Source organism: Chiloscyllium plagiosum, unplaced genomic scaffold (genome assembly GCF_037043375.1).
Source record: "Chiloscyllium plagiosum isolate Xiang-an unplaced genomic scaffold, Cpla_swu_hap1 HiC_scaffold_10, whole genome shotgun sequence".
NCBI lineage: Eukaryota > Metazoa > Chordata > Chondrichthyes > Orectolobiformes > Hemiscylliidae > Chiloscyllium > Chiloscyllium plagiosum.
In genome coordinates, this window is record NW_028270148.1 from 27,248,714 (window position 1) to 27,264,943 (window position 16,230).

General features: G+C 40.9%; 1 protein-coding gene across 1 annotated transcript in view; it reads left to right on the forward strand.

Moving 5' to 3' along the window:
* ryr2a (ryanodine receptor 2a (cardiac)) overlaps positions 1 to 16,230 on the forward strand; it is a 769,474-nt gene that overhangs the window by 729,089 nt on the left and 24,155 nt on the right. Inside the window, exons 94-98 of the mRNA XM_087991236.1 lie at positions 1,712 to 1,754; positions 3,105 to 3,238; positions 11,628 to 11,688; positions 14,681 to 14,827; positions 15,249 to 15,383. Of these exons, the coding sequence (XP_087847362.1) occupies positions 1,712 to 1,754; positions 3,105 to 3,238; positions 11,628 to 11,688; positions 14,681 to 14,827; positions 15,249 to 15,383 (520 nt within the window). The remainder of the gene's footprint in view (positions 1 to 1,711; positions 1,755 to 3,104; positions 3,239 to 11,627; positions 11,689 to 14,680; positions 14,828 to 15,248; positions 15,384 to 16,230) is intronic.

Sequence of the window (16,230 nt, forward strand, 5' to 3'; positions counted from 1 at the left end):
TCACTTCACCTGCTAACTTGGAATGTGGGTGCCTGGATTGGAGGGGAATAATGTGGCAAACTGACCAAGGGAATAGAGGTCACTCTGGCTGAGGACCATTATAAGAGGAGCCTTCCAAAAGGTCTATGGTTGGACATGGTAGAGAACTCATGGATGACAACATGTTGTAGATAAAAGATGAAAAATGTGTTGCTGGAAAAACGCAGCAGGTCAGGCAGCATCCAAGGAGCAGGAGAATCAACGTTTCAGGCATAAGCCCTTCAGGACCTGCTGCGCTTTTCCAGCAACACATTTTTCAGCTCTGATCTCCAGCATCTGCAGTCCTCACTTTCTCCTTGTAGATAAAAGATGCCTAATGAAGTAACTTCAAATTATGTACTGTTGTGAGATTGTGCTTTAGAAGTTCTCCCACATGTTGCCATGCCCATCTCAACCTTTAGCATTGTGCTGCCAGTGGCCTTGCCTTATCAATGTTCTGTTTCAGCTTCATTTGCTTTTTTGGGGTGATAACTGTACCTCTAGTTCCAATATTACCTGCAAATGTTGTCATCACTCCTGTAAGACTATGATAACTCATTGATTTCACAATGAATGAAACTGACTCCAGAGTTAAGCAATTTGGAACCCATGCACCTATCTCCATACCACATCCACAAATCCAGTTCCTTGTTTTCTCCCTTCTCATCAATTCACAATTTCATTTTCAGACCTCCTGCGATTTCATTACTATTAATGTTTTCCATTTATCTTCCATGTGTCACTTTGTCAGAGGCTTTCCTATAGTTCATGTCTTATTACCATAGCTCTATTTATTTAAAATCAACATCTGTTGCAGTCATAGGCTGAATTGACGTAAGGTTTACAATCAATAATTTCTTCAATGCAGGTATGAAAATACAAAGTAAAAGATCAGAGTAAAATAACCTTGATGATCAGACTAGGGTCCTGACATTATTATGATTCAAAATTTAATTCAGCTGAGTTTTATTCAGTGTGTAAATCAAATATGACATTGAACTATCCTTAGGAACTGCCTCTTTATATCTTTGATGTGGAGGTGCCAGTGTTGGACTGGGTTGGATAAAGTCAAAAATCACACAACAGCGGGTTATAGTCCAACAGGTTTATTTGAAGCCACAAGCTTTCAGAGGCCCCCTTCCTTCCTGAGGTAGTTAGGAACGGGTGGGGGCTCTGAAAGCTTGCCATGCCAGATAAACCTGTTGGACTATAACCTGGTGTTGTGTGAGTTTTGTCTTCACATCTTAATTCAATATATTATTTTATTGACAATGCTTATGCATTAACCTTCTCTGTTGCTGTCTTAGGGAATTCCATGAGGTTGGGAAGATGATTGCCTCTGTTTTAAGTCTATGCTGGCTACTTCAAACTAGTTACTTTTCATTTTGTTTTCATTATTGCTCAGTAAAATTTTCCCTTACCTCGGTAGTTAGCTGGATTAGTTCTGTCTCCCTTTTTAAACATTTGTACTGCATTGGCCATTCTCCAGCAGCCTGGCACATTTTCACATCTCCAACTGCTACTGAAATTTTGCCTTTTGATTAATAGTGTGGTCCAAAGCAAGACTGTATTCTGTTTCACCCTCACCTGCCTCTGTACTCAGCTGGAACAGCAAAATTTGTCTTTCTCTTATTTGCATGATATGCCAGAACCAAGAGATGTGATTACTAATAATTCTGTCCTCCTTTTTCAGATCATTCCCTTATAACTACTGGGACAAGTTTGTGAAAAGAAAGGTAAAGAGCAGATTCAAATTTTCTGTAATTTTTCTCGCATCCTGCACACACGGCAGTCAAATAAGTGTGTTGGGAGCTTGCTGGTCAGCTGATCATTCTGGCTGTGGAATGGCTTCCCATAATTTTGAGTGTTTGGCCCCATTTAGTTTCATGAGATGAGGTGAAAGTGCCAAATGGGTGTCTTGATGCCTTGATTCAACTCACCTGAAAATTAGGCCAGCAATTCCATCAGCCATGTAAATTTGGATAGGACTGGGGGCAGATTGTATCTGATCTTCTGAGGCCCACAAACCTCGTCCTTCATTGGCCTCTTCTCTTCCACTATCTGATTGGCGTTTACATGGCTCATATTGTAACCAGGTCCTGCCTAAAATGGCAATTGGAGCATTACTTTTATCAATGGACCCAGACTTTCATACTTCATGTGGTCTATCTCCTTGGTGGTGGACCATGTCTAAAATTGAGCTGGTGCTAATGAGGTGATCAGGTTATGACGTTAATTTCGACCTGTAGTCTACCCATTAATGCAATATGAAAGCAGTGTAAATCCACCACACTGATGCTCACATGGTCGTTAACTCAGCATTACTTTGAAATTGGCATGTATCCAATAAGCCAGTTCGTTCAAAGGATGATAGTTTTCATAAAACATTCATTGCAATGTTGTAACTTTCAAGGCATTAGTTGTGGTAATTGGTGAAAAAGTTTGAAAACAAGTCAGTTCAGCTGATAGTAAATTTGAAGAAAAAAAATCACTGTTAGCATTGCCGCTTGGGATGTTTGACAAGTATTTATTTAAGTAATTACCTGGCATTACAGAACTTGAGTATTGCAAAAAAATGAAACATTCTTGAAACTTTTCATATTACACTCATCAGGACAGATGCAAGAATGCCAAATTTCAAAGGGAGCAATAGTTTATATAGCTCCTTTTCCTCTTGCATTTATTGCTGCTTCTTTGCAATTTTGCATTCTTGCATCTGGCCTGACAAAGGACAAGATGAAAATCTTCAACAGAACATCACTTTTTTTTCAGCAGGCATTTGTTCATTTCTTTACTGTGCTGCCTAACTGAAGTGTTTCACTGAATTATTTTAAACAAATTAATGAGGGAGGGAAAATTTCATTTGAACAAATGCAGCATTTGTAAAACAATCTGAGAAACATTTAGCTGAATAGTCATCTACATGAGGCCAATGGCTTTAGAGTACACCATCATATTCTGTTAAATACCTGTCTTTGTAAATATTCCACCACTGAGCAACCAGACTTTGTTAAATCTTGCCTCTCATTGCCTTTTTATCTAACACAAAAGTCCTTTAATTAACAATTTATCTTGCCTTCCTGTAGGTTATGGATAAGTATGGTGAATTCTATGGGAGGGATAGGATCAGCGAACTGCTGGGAATGGATAAAGCTGCTTTGGATTTCAGTGATGCTCAGGAGAAGAAGAAATCCAAGAGGGATAACTCCTTCTCTGCAGTGTGAGTAGTACTTACGCCCAATCTACGTATCACGACGGAGTTGTGTAAGTGTAAGCACTCATTGATTCATGGCATGTAGCCTGAATTCTAAAAGTGAGACGTATTAGGACGGGGTGATTCTTTACATTCCCCACCCACAAATCCCATTATGACATTCCTGTCCGATTAGAGTTCACCCTCCGATGCTTTCAACCGTGTTGTCCACAAATCAAGCCCATTCCAGAGATCTAACAGTGGTCTAACCTTCCAATGCCATGATGTAGGAGTCACAGAATTGGGCCCTGCCCTCCATCTTTAACAATCATCTTCTTCTGTTCCCACACGGATGGAGGTATAAAAACCCAGTTCATTGTTTCTTGATGCACTTGTGCACAGCAAACCAACTAACTTGCACGGATCTTACAAATAGGAGTAGCTGTTCAGTGTATTGATCCCATTCCATCATTTAGAGAGATCCTGGCTAAACTGTGACCTAACTCCACATACTTAACTTTGTACAATATCCATTAATGTCATTGGTTGTATCAATATCACTTTTAAATGAGCATTTGTGGGTCTATATCAATTGCTGTTTACAGCAGATAGATGCAAACTGCTACACATCTTTGTGTATAGAAGTGTTTCCTAATGTCCTCACTGAAATGTCTAATACTAATTTTTAATTACGGAGGCACTGTGGATCAATGGTTAGCATTGCTGTGTCACAGCACCAAGGACCCGGATTCGATTCCAGCCTTGGGCGTGTGGTTTGCACATTCTCTCTGTGTCTGTGTGGGTTTCCTCTGGGTGCTCCGGTTTCCTCCCATAATCCAAAGCTGTACAGGTCAGTTGAATTGGCCATTCTAAATTGTCCACAGTGTTCAGATATGTTGGGTGCATTAGTCAGCAGTTAAATGTAGGGCAATGCGTCTGGGTAGGTTACTCTTCGGAGGGCTGGTGTGGACTTCTTGGGCAGAAGGGCCTGTTTCCACACTATAGGGATTCTATGAACCTATGCCTCGTGGTTCTACACTCTGCAACCAGTCTGTTCCCCTTAGTGGCCTGAAAACCTTGTTCAAATTTCCCATTAACTCATACAAAATTCCGGGGATGAGAACTCTCATTTTCAATTTCTCCTCGTAATCTAACACTTGGGGTCCAGGTAATCTTCTGATAAATTTACCCCTAGGTCAATATTTCCTTCCTCAGCGGTAGTGCCAAGAACTGTCCAAAATATTCAAGAATGTTCTAACTAAGGCTCTATATGGTTTAAGTATGACTTCTAACCCCATATTTTCTAATTCTGTAGGTATAAAACTCATACTTTGTCAGTCTTTTCGATTTCATTTCTAACATGCGAGATGGCAAATAGTGGGGATAAATGAGTTTTTTTGTGGTTGGCAATCAGTGACTAATGGTGTGCCTCAGGAATCAATGTTGGGACCACAATATTCACAATTTACATAGATGATTGGAGTTGGGGATCATGTGTAGTGTGTCAAAGTTTGTGGATGACACTAAGATGAGTGGTAGAGCAAAGTATGCATTGAACTGTGAAACCTTGCAAAGGAACATAGATAGTTTAAGTGAGCGGGCAATGGTCTGGCCGATGGAGTACAATGTTAATAAATGTGAAGTCATCTATTTTGGTAGGAATAACAGTAAAAATGATTATTACTTGAATGGTAAAAATTGATGAATGCTGCTGTGCAGAGTGACCTGGGTGTCCTTGTGCATGAATCACAGAAGGTTGGTCTGCAGGTAAAACAGGTAATTAAGAAGGCAAATGGAATTTTGTCCTTCATTGCTAAAGGGATTGAGTTTAAAAGCAGGGAGGTTATGTTGCAGCTGTACAGGGTGCTGGCGAGGCTGTACCTGAAGTACCATGTGCAGTTTTGGTCTCCTTACATGAGTAAGGATGTATTGGCACTGGAGGGGGTGCAAAGGAGTTTCACTAGGATGATGGGGTTGGCTTATGAGGAGAGATTGAGTAGACCAAGGTTATATTCATTGGAATTTAGAAGAATGAACAGGACCTTATAGAAACATATAAAATTACAAAGGGAAAAGATAAGACAGTAGTTGACAGGGTGTTTCCACTGGCAGATGAAACTAGGACAAGAGGGCATAGCCTCAAGATTAGAGGGTGCAGATTTAGGACTGAATTGAGAAGGAATTTCTTCACCCAGAGGGTTGTGAATCTATGGAATTCTCTACCTACTGAAGTAGTTGAAGCTTCCTTTTTGAATGTTTACAAAGCTAAGATAAATTTTTTTGAACAGTAAGAAATTAAGGGTTATGGTGAGCCGGCAGGTAAGTCCATGAAAAGATCAGCCATGATGTTATCAAATGGCAGAGCTGGCTCGAAGGGCCAAATGGCCTACTCCTGCTCCTAGTTCATTCCATTGCATTTTGATGATCTACATGAATGAATTGCTAAATATCTAGCTAGTGATCATTTGAACAATTCTAGTTGGGACCAATAGAAGGAAACTCATACTTTCATATTCCACGAGTTGTTCAATGAAGAAACCCAATAAAATTTCAATTTAGTGGTGACTTGGCAACTATGTTTCCCAAAATTACACAGCTAGAGTTAGCCTTGTGTCATGGAGAGATTGATTAATGTGATTTTAAAAAAGTTACTGATTCTTGGGATGTGAGTATCGTTTGCAAAACCAGCATTTATTGTTCTTCCCCTAATTTCCCTTTGAGGAGTTGGTGTTGAGCTGACGTTTTGAACAGTCTTCACTCTGTCTAATTTAGGTTCACACCCACAATGCTTTTGGGGAGGCTTTTCAGGATTTGAAGGAATGGAGACTCCTCGAGGGTCTGTGATTTGGAGGGAACCTAACAGCTGGTGGCTCTTCCATGCATCTGCTGATTTTGTCCTTCAAAGTGGCAGAAGTCATGGATTTGAAAGGCGCTATAGAAAGGGTCTTGGCATGTTGCTGCTGTGCTTCTGTAGCCACTGCATGGCAGTGTTGATGGGAGTGAATAATTACGGTGCTGGACGGATTACCTTTCAAAGGGGCTGCTATACTGCATTAACTATTTTGAGTGTTCCTGGATCTGCACTCATTCAGGTGAGTGAGGATTTGTGTCTTGTCAAGGAGAGCTCGAGTCACTTGCTGCAAAATGCCCTCAGAGGCAGTGTTTCCAATGTCAATGCATGATGCAACTACCACAATCGTAAAAGTTGAAGTAGCTGGATATGGCATTTTTCTCTCACAACTCCTATATTTCTGTACCATAGTTTATGTCCTCCAAAGTAGCCAGGACATTAATTTCATCAATGATTGGTAAAGAACAATTCCTCATTCTCCATCATCTTTGGATATGATTCAAAAGCTACATTCCTTCCTACTTTAATTATCATTGAGTCATACAGCACATGAAGGCCCTCCAAGTCTGTACCAACCTTTGAACACTGCTTCCACTTTCCAGCACTTGGCCCGTAGCCTTGAATGTTATTTGTCACTCTAAATAGAGTAGCTTAGTGTTGGTACCATCTCTGCTGTCAGCACTTATGTTCAAACTCTAAGGAATGATTGTGACATGCCCTTGGTTACTTTTGAGATTCTTTGCCAGTTGAAGGTGATGATATGTACAGAACAGCAGAAGAGGAGTGCTCTGTAATCACAGTAGGGTGGGCTGGGGCATGAACATTAGCAAAAACAGGCTGACGATGTTGACAGGATCACTTGTGTGCTCTGTGCAGGAACAGAAGTCAGCACGGGTCTGTCTTTTGCCTGACAGGAAAGAATAAAACAAAAGGAAAAGATTTATTTTCCAGTCAAGGCAAATGATGAAATAGTTTACAATTAACCAACAGCTCGCAAGAAATTTGTGTGTTAACCAACTGCCAAAGTGAATCTAATGAGACGTAGATTGTTATAGTTGTTCACACAGCATTACATCGAATATCTGACATATACTTTGATGTGAATGTTCAAAGAAATTTTCAGTTATTCGAATTCTGCCGCAGTAAAAGATTCTGCACCAAATCTGTCTCAGCCTGCCACAAATCTCCAATTCTCCCTGATCTTTGGATCCTTCCCCAACATATTATGGCTTTAGCTCTCTACAGCTAGTGGTATTATCACTGGATTATTAACCTAGAAACTTAGCCAATGTTTTGCAGACCCAGGTTCGAATCCCACCATGGCAGATGGTGGAATTTGAATTCAATGAAATAAATCTGGAATTAAGAATTTACTGATGACCATGACATCATTGTTGATTGTCAGAAAAACCCATCTGGTCCCTGATACCCTTCAGGGAAGGAAATTTTCCACCCTTACCTGGTCTGTGACTCGAGACCCACAGCAATGTGGTTAACTCTCACTCGCCCTCTGAAATGGCCTAGCAGCCATTCAGATGTACCAATCGTGACAAAGTCTCAAAGAATTGAACTGGGCAGATCACCTGGCATTGAGCTAGACTCCGGAAAAGACAATGGCCGAAACAGCCCTGTTAACCCTGCAAAGTCCTCCTCACTAACATCTGGGAGCTAGTGCCAAAATGGGGAGAGCTGTCTCTCAGACTAGTCAAGCAACAGCCTGACATAGTCATACTCATCGAATCATACCTCACAGAAACTGTCTGAGCCATCACCTTCACCATCCCGGATATGGACTGATCCAGCGGCAGGACAGACCTGGCAGAGGTGACGGCACAGTGGCTTACAGTTGGGGAGTTTCCCTGGGAGTCCTTTAATGACTCCAGATCCCATGAAGTATTGTGGCTTCAGGTTAAACATGGACAAGGAAACCTCTTGCTGATGCCTGATAAAGAGCTAATGCCCAAAATGTTGATTCTCCTGCTTTTTGGATGCTCCCTAACCTGCTTTGCTTTTCCAGCACCACTCTCTCGACTGCTCATTACCATGTCTTCCCTCAGTTTTTGGATCAGTACTCCACCACGTTGAACAAGCACTGAGGCTGGCAAGGGCGTAAAATGTAGTCCAGCTGGAGGATTTCCATGCCCACAACCAAGAGTAACTCAGCAGCAGGGCTCCTGATTGAGCTGGTCAGGTCCCAAAGGACATCGCTGCTAGACTGGCTACATAGCATAGAGTCATAGAGATGTACAGCATTGAAACAGACCTTTCGGTCCAACCCGTCCATGCCGACCATATATCCCAACCCAATCTAGTCCCACCTGCCAGCACCTGGTCCATATCCCTCCAAACCCTTCCTATTCATATACCCATCCAAATGCCTCTTAAATGTTGCAATTGTACCAGCCTCTACCACTTCCTCTGGCAGCTCATTCCATACACGTAACACTCTCTGTGTGGCAGGTGGTGAGGGAACCAACAACAGGAAAAATATACTTAACCTCATCCTTACCAATCCCCCAGCTGCAGATGCATCAGTGCACGGCAGTATGTGTAAGGGTGACCACGGCACAGTCCTTGTGGAGACCAAGTCCCACATTCACATTGAGAATAATCTCCATTTTGTTATGTGGCATTGTCATCATGCTTAAGGGACAGACTTCAAACAGATCTAGCAACTCAAGATTGGACACCCATGAGACACAATGGGCCATCAACAGCAACAGAATTGTATTCCAGTACAATCTGACAATCTGTAACCTCATGGCCCAGCATATCCCCCACTCAACCATTACCATCAAGCCAGGGAATCAACCCTGGTTCAATGGAGAGTGCAGGAGGTCATGCCAGGAGCAGCATCAGGCATACCTGAAGATGACATATCAACCTGGTGAAGCCATTTTCCAGGACTACTTGCATGCCAAATGGCATAAACAACAAGTGACAGAGCTAAGCAATCTCACAACTGACGGATCAGATCTAAGCTCTGCAGTCCTGCCACATCCTGGGTCAAAATCCTGGCATTCCTTTCCAAATGGCATTGTGGGTCAACCCACAGCAGGTGGGCTGCAGCAGTTTAAGAGGGAAGCTCACCACCACCTTCTCAAAGGGCAACTTGGGACAGGCAATAAATGCTGGCCAGCCAGCGATGCCCACATCTCACAAATGAGTGGAAAAAAAAAGCTGGCTCTTCTGAATGGTGCTCAGAGCAAGCCTCTCCGCCTATCCAGCTGGCAAGTGAGAAAGGAGAATTTAAAAAAAGATTGTTTCTGGTTACAGAATTGCCTCCAGCGATTTCCAGTTTGCGGCTGGGTAAAAATGACTCCCTTCCCAATAACTGTGTGTATTGGGGCCTTTATGTCCTCTCGTGGCTAGGTGTTGAATTTTGTTTGTTATCACATCTTTGAAATACCTTGCTTTACTAAGTTGACGGTGCTACATAAATGCAAGCAGTTGCTGTTATTGCACAGAATAGCCTTTTGGCCCATCAGATCTGTGTTGACCCATCCATGCTAATCCCACTGCAATCACTAATCCCACTATCTGCATAAATCTGTGCCGTGATTCCCAATCCCATGTTCCTTTGTTCAGATGAATCCATGGGGTAGAATTTTATGGTCCCATTTGTTAGCCACTCACAAAACACAGTGCCAGACATGTTCACTGCCCAGCCACCTGCCCTTGACCAAGGTGACTGGTGGCTCACACACCCTTGGACTTGACATGGCCATTATTTCTTGAGGACGTTAGGTGGCCCATAAATTGCCCCTAAGTCCTCATCCTGTCGCCTCTACTATTTGAGCCAAGGCTGGATGATACCAATACAAAGCAGATAGCTGAATAGGCCAGCTCAAGCCCTCCCCACTTGAAGCTCATACTCCCTTTAATCTTATTCATCTTGGTCTGTCAAATTCCATCACTACCCCCAAACTGCTCCTGTGGCTGGGACCTGCCAGCCAGGCATGGCTGATACCCTAGACCTACCTTAGTTCACGCATCCATTAGCTCCTTTTCTCCAATCATTATCTATGATCCCAACAGAAGCCATTGCACAAACCTGCCACTGCTGGGACTGCAGAGCTGCAATCTATCTAATTACCCAGCACCTCTGTAAGAAGGAGCATCCTCCCAGCAGGGGGCGCAAATATTACCCTCAGCCAACACATACCCTACTGAATGTAAGCTGTCTGCGGAGCAGCTAGCATTGGCAGGGTTGTACTCCCCAATAACTCTCTGGGTGATGGGCTGAGGAAACTCATTGTCTGAAAATGCTACCAGTAGGGTCAATTTTGGGAGGAACATTTTAACAGGCAGCAACTCAGCAATGATTTAATCAACAGTGCATTTTGAAATCTGGAGGTATCAAAGGTACCTCAGTTTAATCAGCCTCTTGTCAGATTTGAGCAATATGTTGGCTGTATAAATCAAGGTCCCTTCCTCAATAGTGAGCTTCGAGTGGTCCCGCCATCATCTCATTTCTGACAAGACACAGGGTACAGGCCTTGATGTTTTTCTAATAAAGTTTTAGATATCTGTGTCATGCAAATTATACCATTGGAAAATCCACCAATAATAGAGTTGATATTCCAACTTCCTTATTCAACCTCATGAAATGAAAGAATGTGTGGGGTTTTTGAGTTACAATTTCCATTAAATTAAGCATCTAGGCCTTTTCCAGTAATGATGAGGAGATTGCTTCATTCCTGTGAGTGACACCATTCAGATGCAACAAAAACAAACCTAACAAAGTAGCTGATAGTCAGATTTAATATAAGGTATTTGGAAAATTGATTCATTTCGCTCAATAAATTGTTGGAAATCATGCAGATATCATTGGAACCAAATTGTAAAAGATCATTGCAAGGATTTCCTTTCAAAACAAAACAATTAAAAACATTGTTGCTTAATGATCCTTAAAATTAATTCCAATATGTGTAGATGTGCTAATAAACAAATCATCAGGCGTTTTGTCTTTGAGGAATACTTGGCTAAGTTTTGCTGTAAGTTGTGATTTTCTTTTTGATATTTTGCAAATATTGTCAGAGCTAGCATCTCTTGGCTCTTTTTTTCCCCCCACAATTTGGGCTCAGGTTGTGGGCAGTGCCAACTATGCCTAAGTTAAATACTCTAAAGATTCTTGTCCTAAAAAGGTGGTGGTGGGTCTTCTTTTGTAATTATTGTTTTATAACTGAATGGCCATCCTAAATCACCTCAAATGTCATTTACTTTCTCTTAATTCCATAGATGAATACAAGTTCTATTCTTCCTTACTCTTTATTCCTAGCAGAAGACTTCCTATGAAGTGTTTGTTATCAACATCCTTTATCAGGGACTATCAGTGCTTGGGACTGCAGAGCTGCAATCTGTCTAATTGCCCAGCACCTCTGTAAGGAGGAGCGTCCTCCCAGCAGGGGACGCACATTTTGCCCTCAGACAACACATATTCTACTGAATGTAAGCTGTCTGCAGAACAGCTAACATTGGCAGGGTTGTGTTGTCCAATAACTCTTCAGGTGATGGGCTGAGAAACAAATGTACAAATTAACTTATTTGTTTTGTTTCACACAGGCTGAACTCCATCGACGTCAAGTACCAGATCTGGAAGTTGGGAGTAGTATTCACAGATAATGTAGGTATCAAGTAGGGGACGGAAGCTAATTCAATTTTCAATGAAACACTTTTATAAATGTGGATGACTCAATAGTTAGCACTGCTGCCTCACAGCACCAGGGGTCTGGGTTCGATTCCAGCCTTGTTTGACTGTCTGGGTGGAGTTTGCACGTTTTCCCAGTGTCTGCATGGGTTTCCTCCAGATGTTCTGGTTTCCTCCCACTGTCTAAAGATGTGCAGCTTAGGTGGATTGGCCATGCTAAATTGTCCTATAGTATGCAGGTGAGCAGGAGCCATGGTAAATGTGAGATTATGATGCTATGATGGGGGTTGGATTTGGATGGGATGTACTTCAGGGGGTCGGTGCAGACTTGATGGGTGTCTTTCTGCTCTGTACAGATTCTTTGAAATATAAGAATGGTGTAAATGTGTTCATCTTACAGCTCTGATAAAACTACTCTAAGAAGAAAGGCTGTTTTTATCATTCATTATAATTATTTCCATTTGTATGCGTGTCTGCACCTGCACAAGTTTTTCACACTTTTTTTTTTCCTTACCACATTGTCTGCTTTTACAAAATCCTCTCAGAAAGGTGGCATGACCCATGATTCTATATAGCAATTGCACTCTATAGTTTACTCTCCAGGAGCTACCTAATGCCATCTTAAAGAACATGATGCGGAGGAATCGGTGTTGGACTAGGGCGGACAAAGTAGAATATCACACAACACCAGGTTATACTCCAATAGGTTTGTTTGGAAGTACTAGCTTTCGAAGTGGTGCTCCTGCATCAGGTAGTTAGTCACCTGACCAAGGAGCAGCGCTCCGAAAGCTAGTACTTCCAAATAAACCTTTTGGACTATAACCTGGTGTAGTGTAATCTTAAAGAACATTACTGAACCACTAGATTTTTAAGACAACCCATAGTCACTTTACTGGTGACTGCTTTCCCATTCCATATTTTTATTTTTCATTGAAAGCAAGTTCTTAAACCTCCATGGTAGTATTCAACCTCATATTTCCTAAACTACTTAGTGTAATAATCCACTAACCTAGCCAACACACAAATTGACATTGCCATAATCAGAGCCTAAAAACTGTCTTAAAATTATTTTTCCTGTGCTTTTTTCTTGGATTTCACTCCCCAGTCCCTCAATTTAATTGCTTTGGAACCAATGTTTGTTGTTCCAGAATGGAGTTATCAGATAGCAATTTCCTTCTTGTGGAATTCTGTAATTGCCATGGTTTTTACATCATGCATAATTAATGGCTTAGTGAATTTACCAAAGCCAATTGGTTCAGTTTAATGTGTAAAATATATTGGGGTTACCAAGCAGTTTATCAGTGGCCATTTGTACTCAAAACATCAAAGGTTGGAAAATCCAGGTCATAAATCTCATCTGAATAATTTGATACATTTTTGAAACAAAACTCACTACTTTTACTCATGTAGTACTGTTTTTAAAAATTCCACTGACATAAATCCATCATGTAGCGAACTTTCTCAGTGGCAATAAAGGCAGTAACTAAAGGGGCCTAGTGCTATTATCACTAGACTATTAAACCAGAGACCCAGGTAATGTTCTGGGTTAACAAAAACAGCAGATGCTGGAAAAGCTGAGCAGATCTGAGGAAGGGCCACCAGACCCAAAACGTTAACTCTGATTTCTCTTCACAGATGCTGCCAGAACTGCTGAGCTTTTCCAGCAACTTCTGTTTTTCTTTCTGATTTACAGCACCCTCAGCTCTTTAGGTTTTTAATGTAATGAGGTCTCAGGCATGGCAGGTGGTGGAATTTGAATTCAATTTTAAAGAAAACTGGGATTAAGAGTCTAATGGTAACCACAAAACCATTGCTGATTATCAGAGAAAAACCGCCCGGTTCACCCATGTCCTTTAAGGAAGGAAATCTGCCATCTTTTGTTGGTCTGGCCTACATGTAACCCCAGACCCAGAGCAATGTGTTTAACTCTAACTTACCTCTGAGCAATTAGGTGTGGGTAATAAATGCTGACCTGGTCACTGGCGTACACATCCTGTGAATGAAGTTTTTAAAAAAGGTTTTGAAGAAAGCTTCCCTTCATTTTTCCTCATTTACAAATCTCTGATTGAACCTATTTCAGGACTTGACTAATAAACCGTATTATTTATCTTCACTAAGTATTGCAACTGAAACTTTTTGATTTTGCAAAGATTGCCTACAGTTAAAAATTATCCATTGCATTAATTGATGTATGGTGAGAATTCCGCTACAGAAACACCACAGCCATGAATCTCCATGATTTGGAGATGCCGGTATTGGACTGGGTGTACAAAGTTAAAAATCACACAACACCATCAGGTGGTTGTGGATGTGATGAAGAAGCAGCTCTCCGAAAGCTAGTGCTTCCAATTAAACCTGTTGGACTATAACCTGGTGTTGTGTGATTTTTAACAGTGAATCTCCATGGTTGGTTTACTGTCTCTCCATTCCAAAAGGAGTCAAGCAGAACCCTTAGGGAAGCTGACAATCCTTTGGGGAATTTTGGGAATCAAATCTATTTCATAGTTCTATAGAGAAATACTACAGACTTGAAGTGGAGCTTGGGTTGAAAGGTGGTCTCTGTGGTGAATTAATGATCTTATTTGCACATCAAGTGCCCCCTGTTTGTGCTTTAAATTGATTGCACTAGAGGGAAATTACCCTAGCAAACTGACATGTAAAATCTTGCAAGATGCGCAAGCAAAATATTACTTCAGACAGAAATGAAAGGAAAGTATTGCAAATTTGAAATAAGATTTGAACAGAATAGCAAGTCATTCAGCTTTAAAGAGAAAGGAGTGGTTTCTGATGAATGGTCTCTAGGTGAAGCGTTAGTATTTATTCTGTTCACAGCTATTTAATAGACCATTTTCTGTTTTCAATTTCGAACTCAATGCAATGTGTGTGCACTCAATAAAATTCTTCCTCTTCTAGAAAATGTACTTCTGTGTGCTGGCTGCAAGTAATGCTTGTTTCTGTTTGTTTGCAGTCCTTCTTGTACCTTGCCTGGTACATGACGATGTCAGTTCTGGGACATTATAACAACTTTTTCTTTGCTGCCCATTTGCTGGATATTGCAATGGGATTTAAAACATTACGGACCATCCTGTCATCTGTGACACACAACGGCAAACAGGTACTTGGATGCAAGCTTTTTAAGTATAAAGTTGGATCCACAAATGAATAGCAGGTACATAGTCCCTGCATAACATGTTTATGAGGATTTTTGAATGTGTTTTCTAACAACTTGCCTGTAGCAATACTTTGAAACTTAAAATGCAAAGGGAAGAGATTTATTTGTTCTCATTTAAGCATACGCTTAAGATGCAGCCGATTAAGAGATGCAACTTAATACAGCCAGAGGAAGTGGGAAAACCAAATATTGTATGAATTGGTCAATCATTGTATGATTGAAAGACTTTGGGAAGTTATTCCTCAAGTTGTTCTGATAAAACAATTGAGTAATCATCCAGTAGAATCTTCAGTTTTATTAAATAGATGGCTATTAATGATTTCACATTGATCTGACGCTTCTCTCCCCCTTTATGTTTGCGCAGCTGGTATTAACCGTGGGCTTATTGGCTGTTGTGGTGTATCTGTACACAGTGGTTGCTTTTAATTTCTTTCGCAAATTCTACAACAAAAGTGAAGATGGAGACACGCCAGACATGAAGTGTGATGATATGCTGACGGTAGGTGCTGTACTTGTTGGGGAAAACATGTCAAGTCTGACTCATTTGAATCAGATTTCACTTTTAAGGAATATAATAGATGAGAAGCTGGAAAAGAAACACAGACCTGAAAGGCTATTTAGACCAGTAGGCACTTCCTTTGTGGTCACAGCCCATGAGTTTCCATTGGATGAAAACTAAGGTAGCATTCTTATGATTTCCTGGCATGCACTCGCAATGGAGAAGCCTTTAAGCCATAAGTTGACCTTAATATTTTTGTTTAAATGGGCTTATAAGCTGTCTCACACATTTTAACCATCACTGTTGATCATAATGTTTACCTTGTTATGCTAAATTATATTTTAAGGATGAAAGATGAATGCTAATACAACTGTTCCACTAACAGTGTAGCTTTTATAAAGGAGCTTTGTGTTAGTAAATGTATTCCTATTTATTTTTAAGGTTCCTTCTCCTTTATGAAATGCTGCTTCTAATTGTCTTTTAATTTTTGATTTATTTCTGTGAACAGTTACTGGATTTTCTCTTGCATTTTCCCAGCATATCCTGTACTCTAACAATGTTTACACAGTGAATATAATACGTGGGCTGTTTTGATTTAAGCTGCTTCTTTGGGCTTTGCAAAGTTCTTTTACTGAAGCTGCAGTGAGACAATGTACCAAGCCCTGTGGAGATTCACCTTCAGAGTTACACTCGATGGTTTATCTAAACCACAGGAACATTTCAGGGTCTATCAATGAGCAATGATGAATTGACATCAGGGTTTTCTGCTAAGGCAGCAGATCACAATTCAATTATATGAACATAAGATGCTTGCAATATTTTGAAAATGGACATGGGAGTATTGATT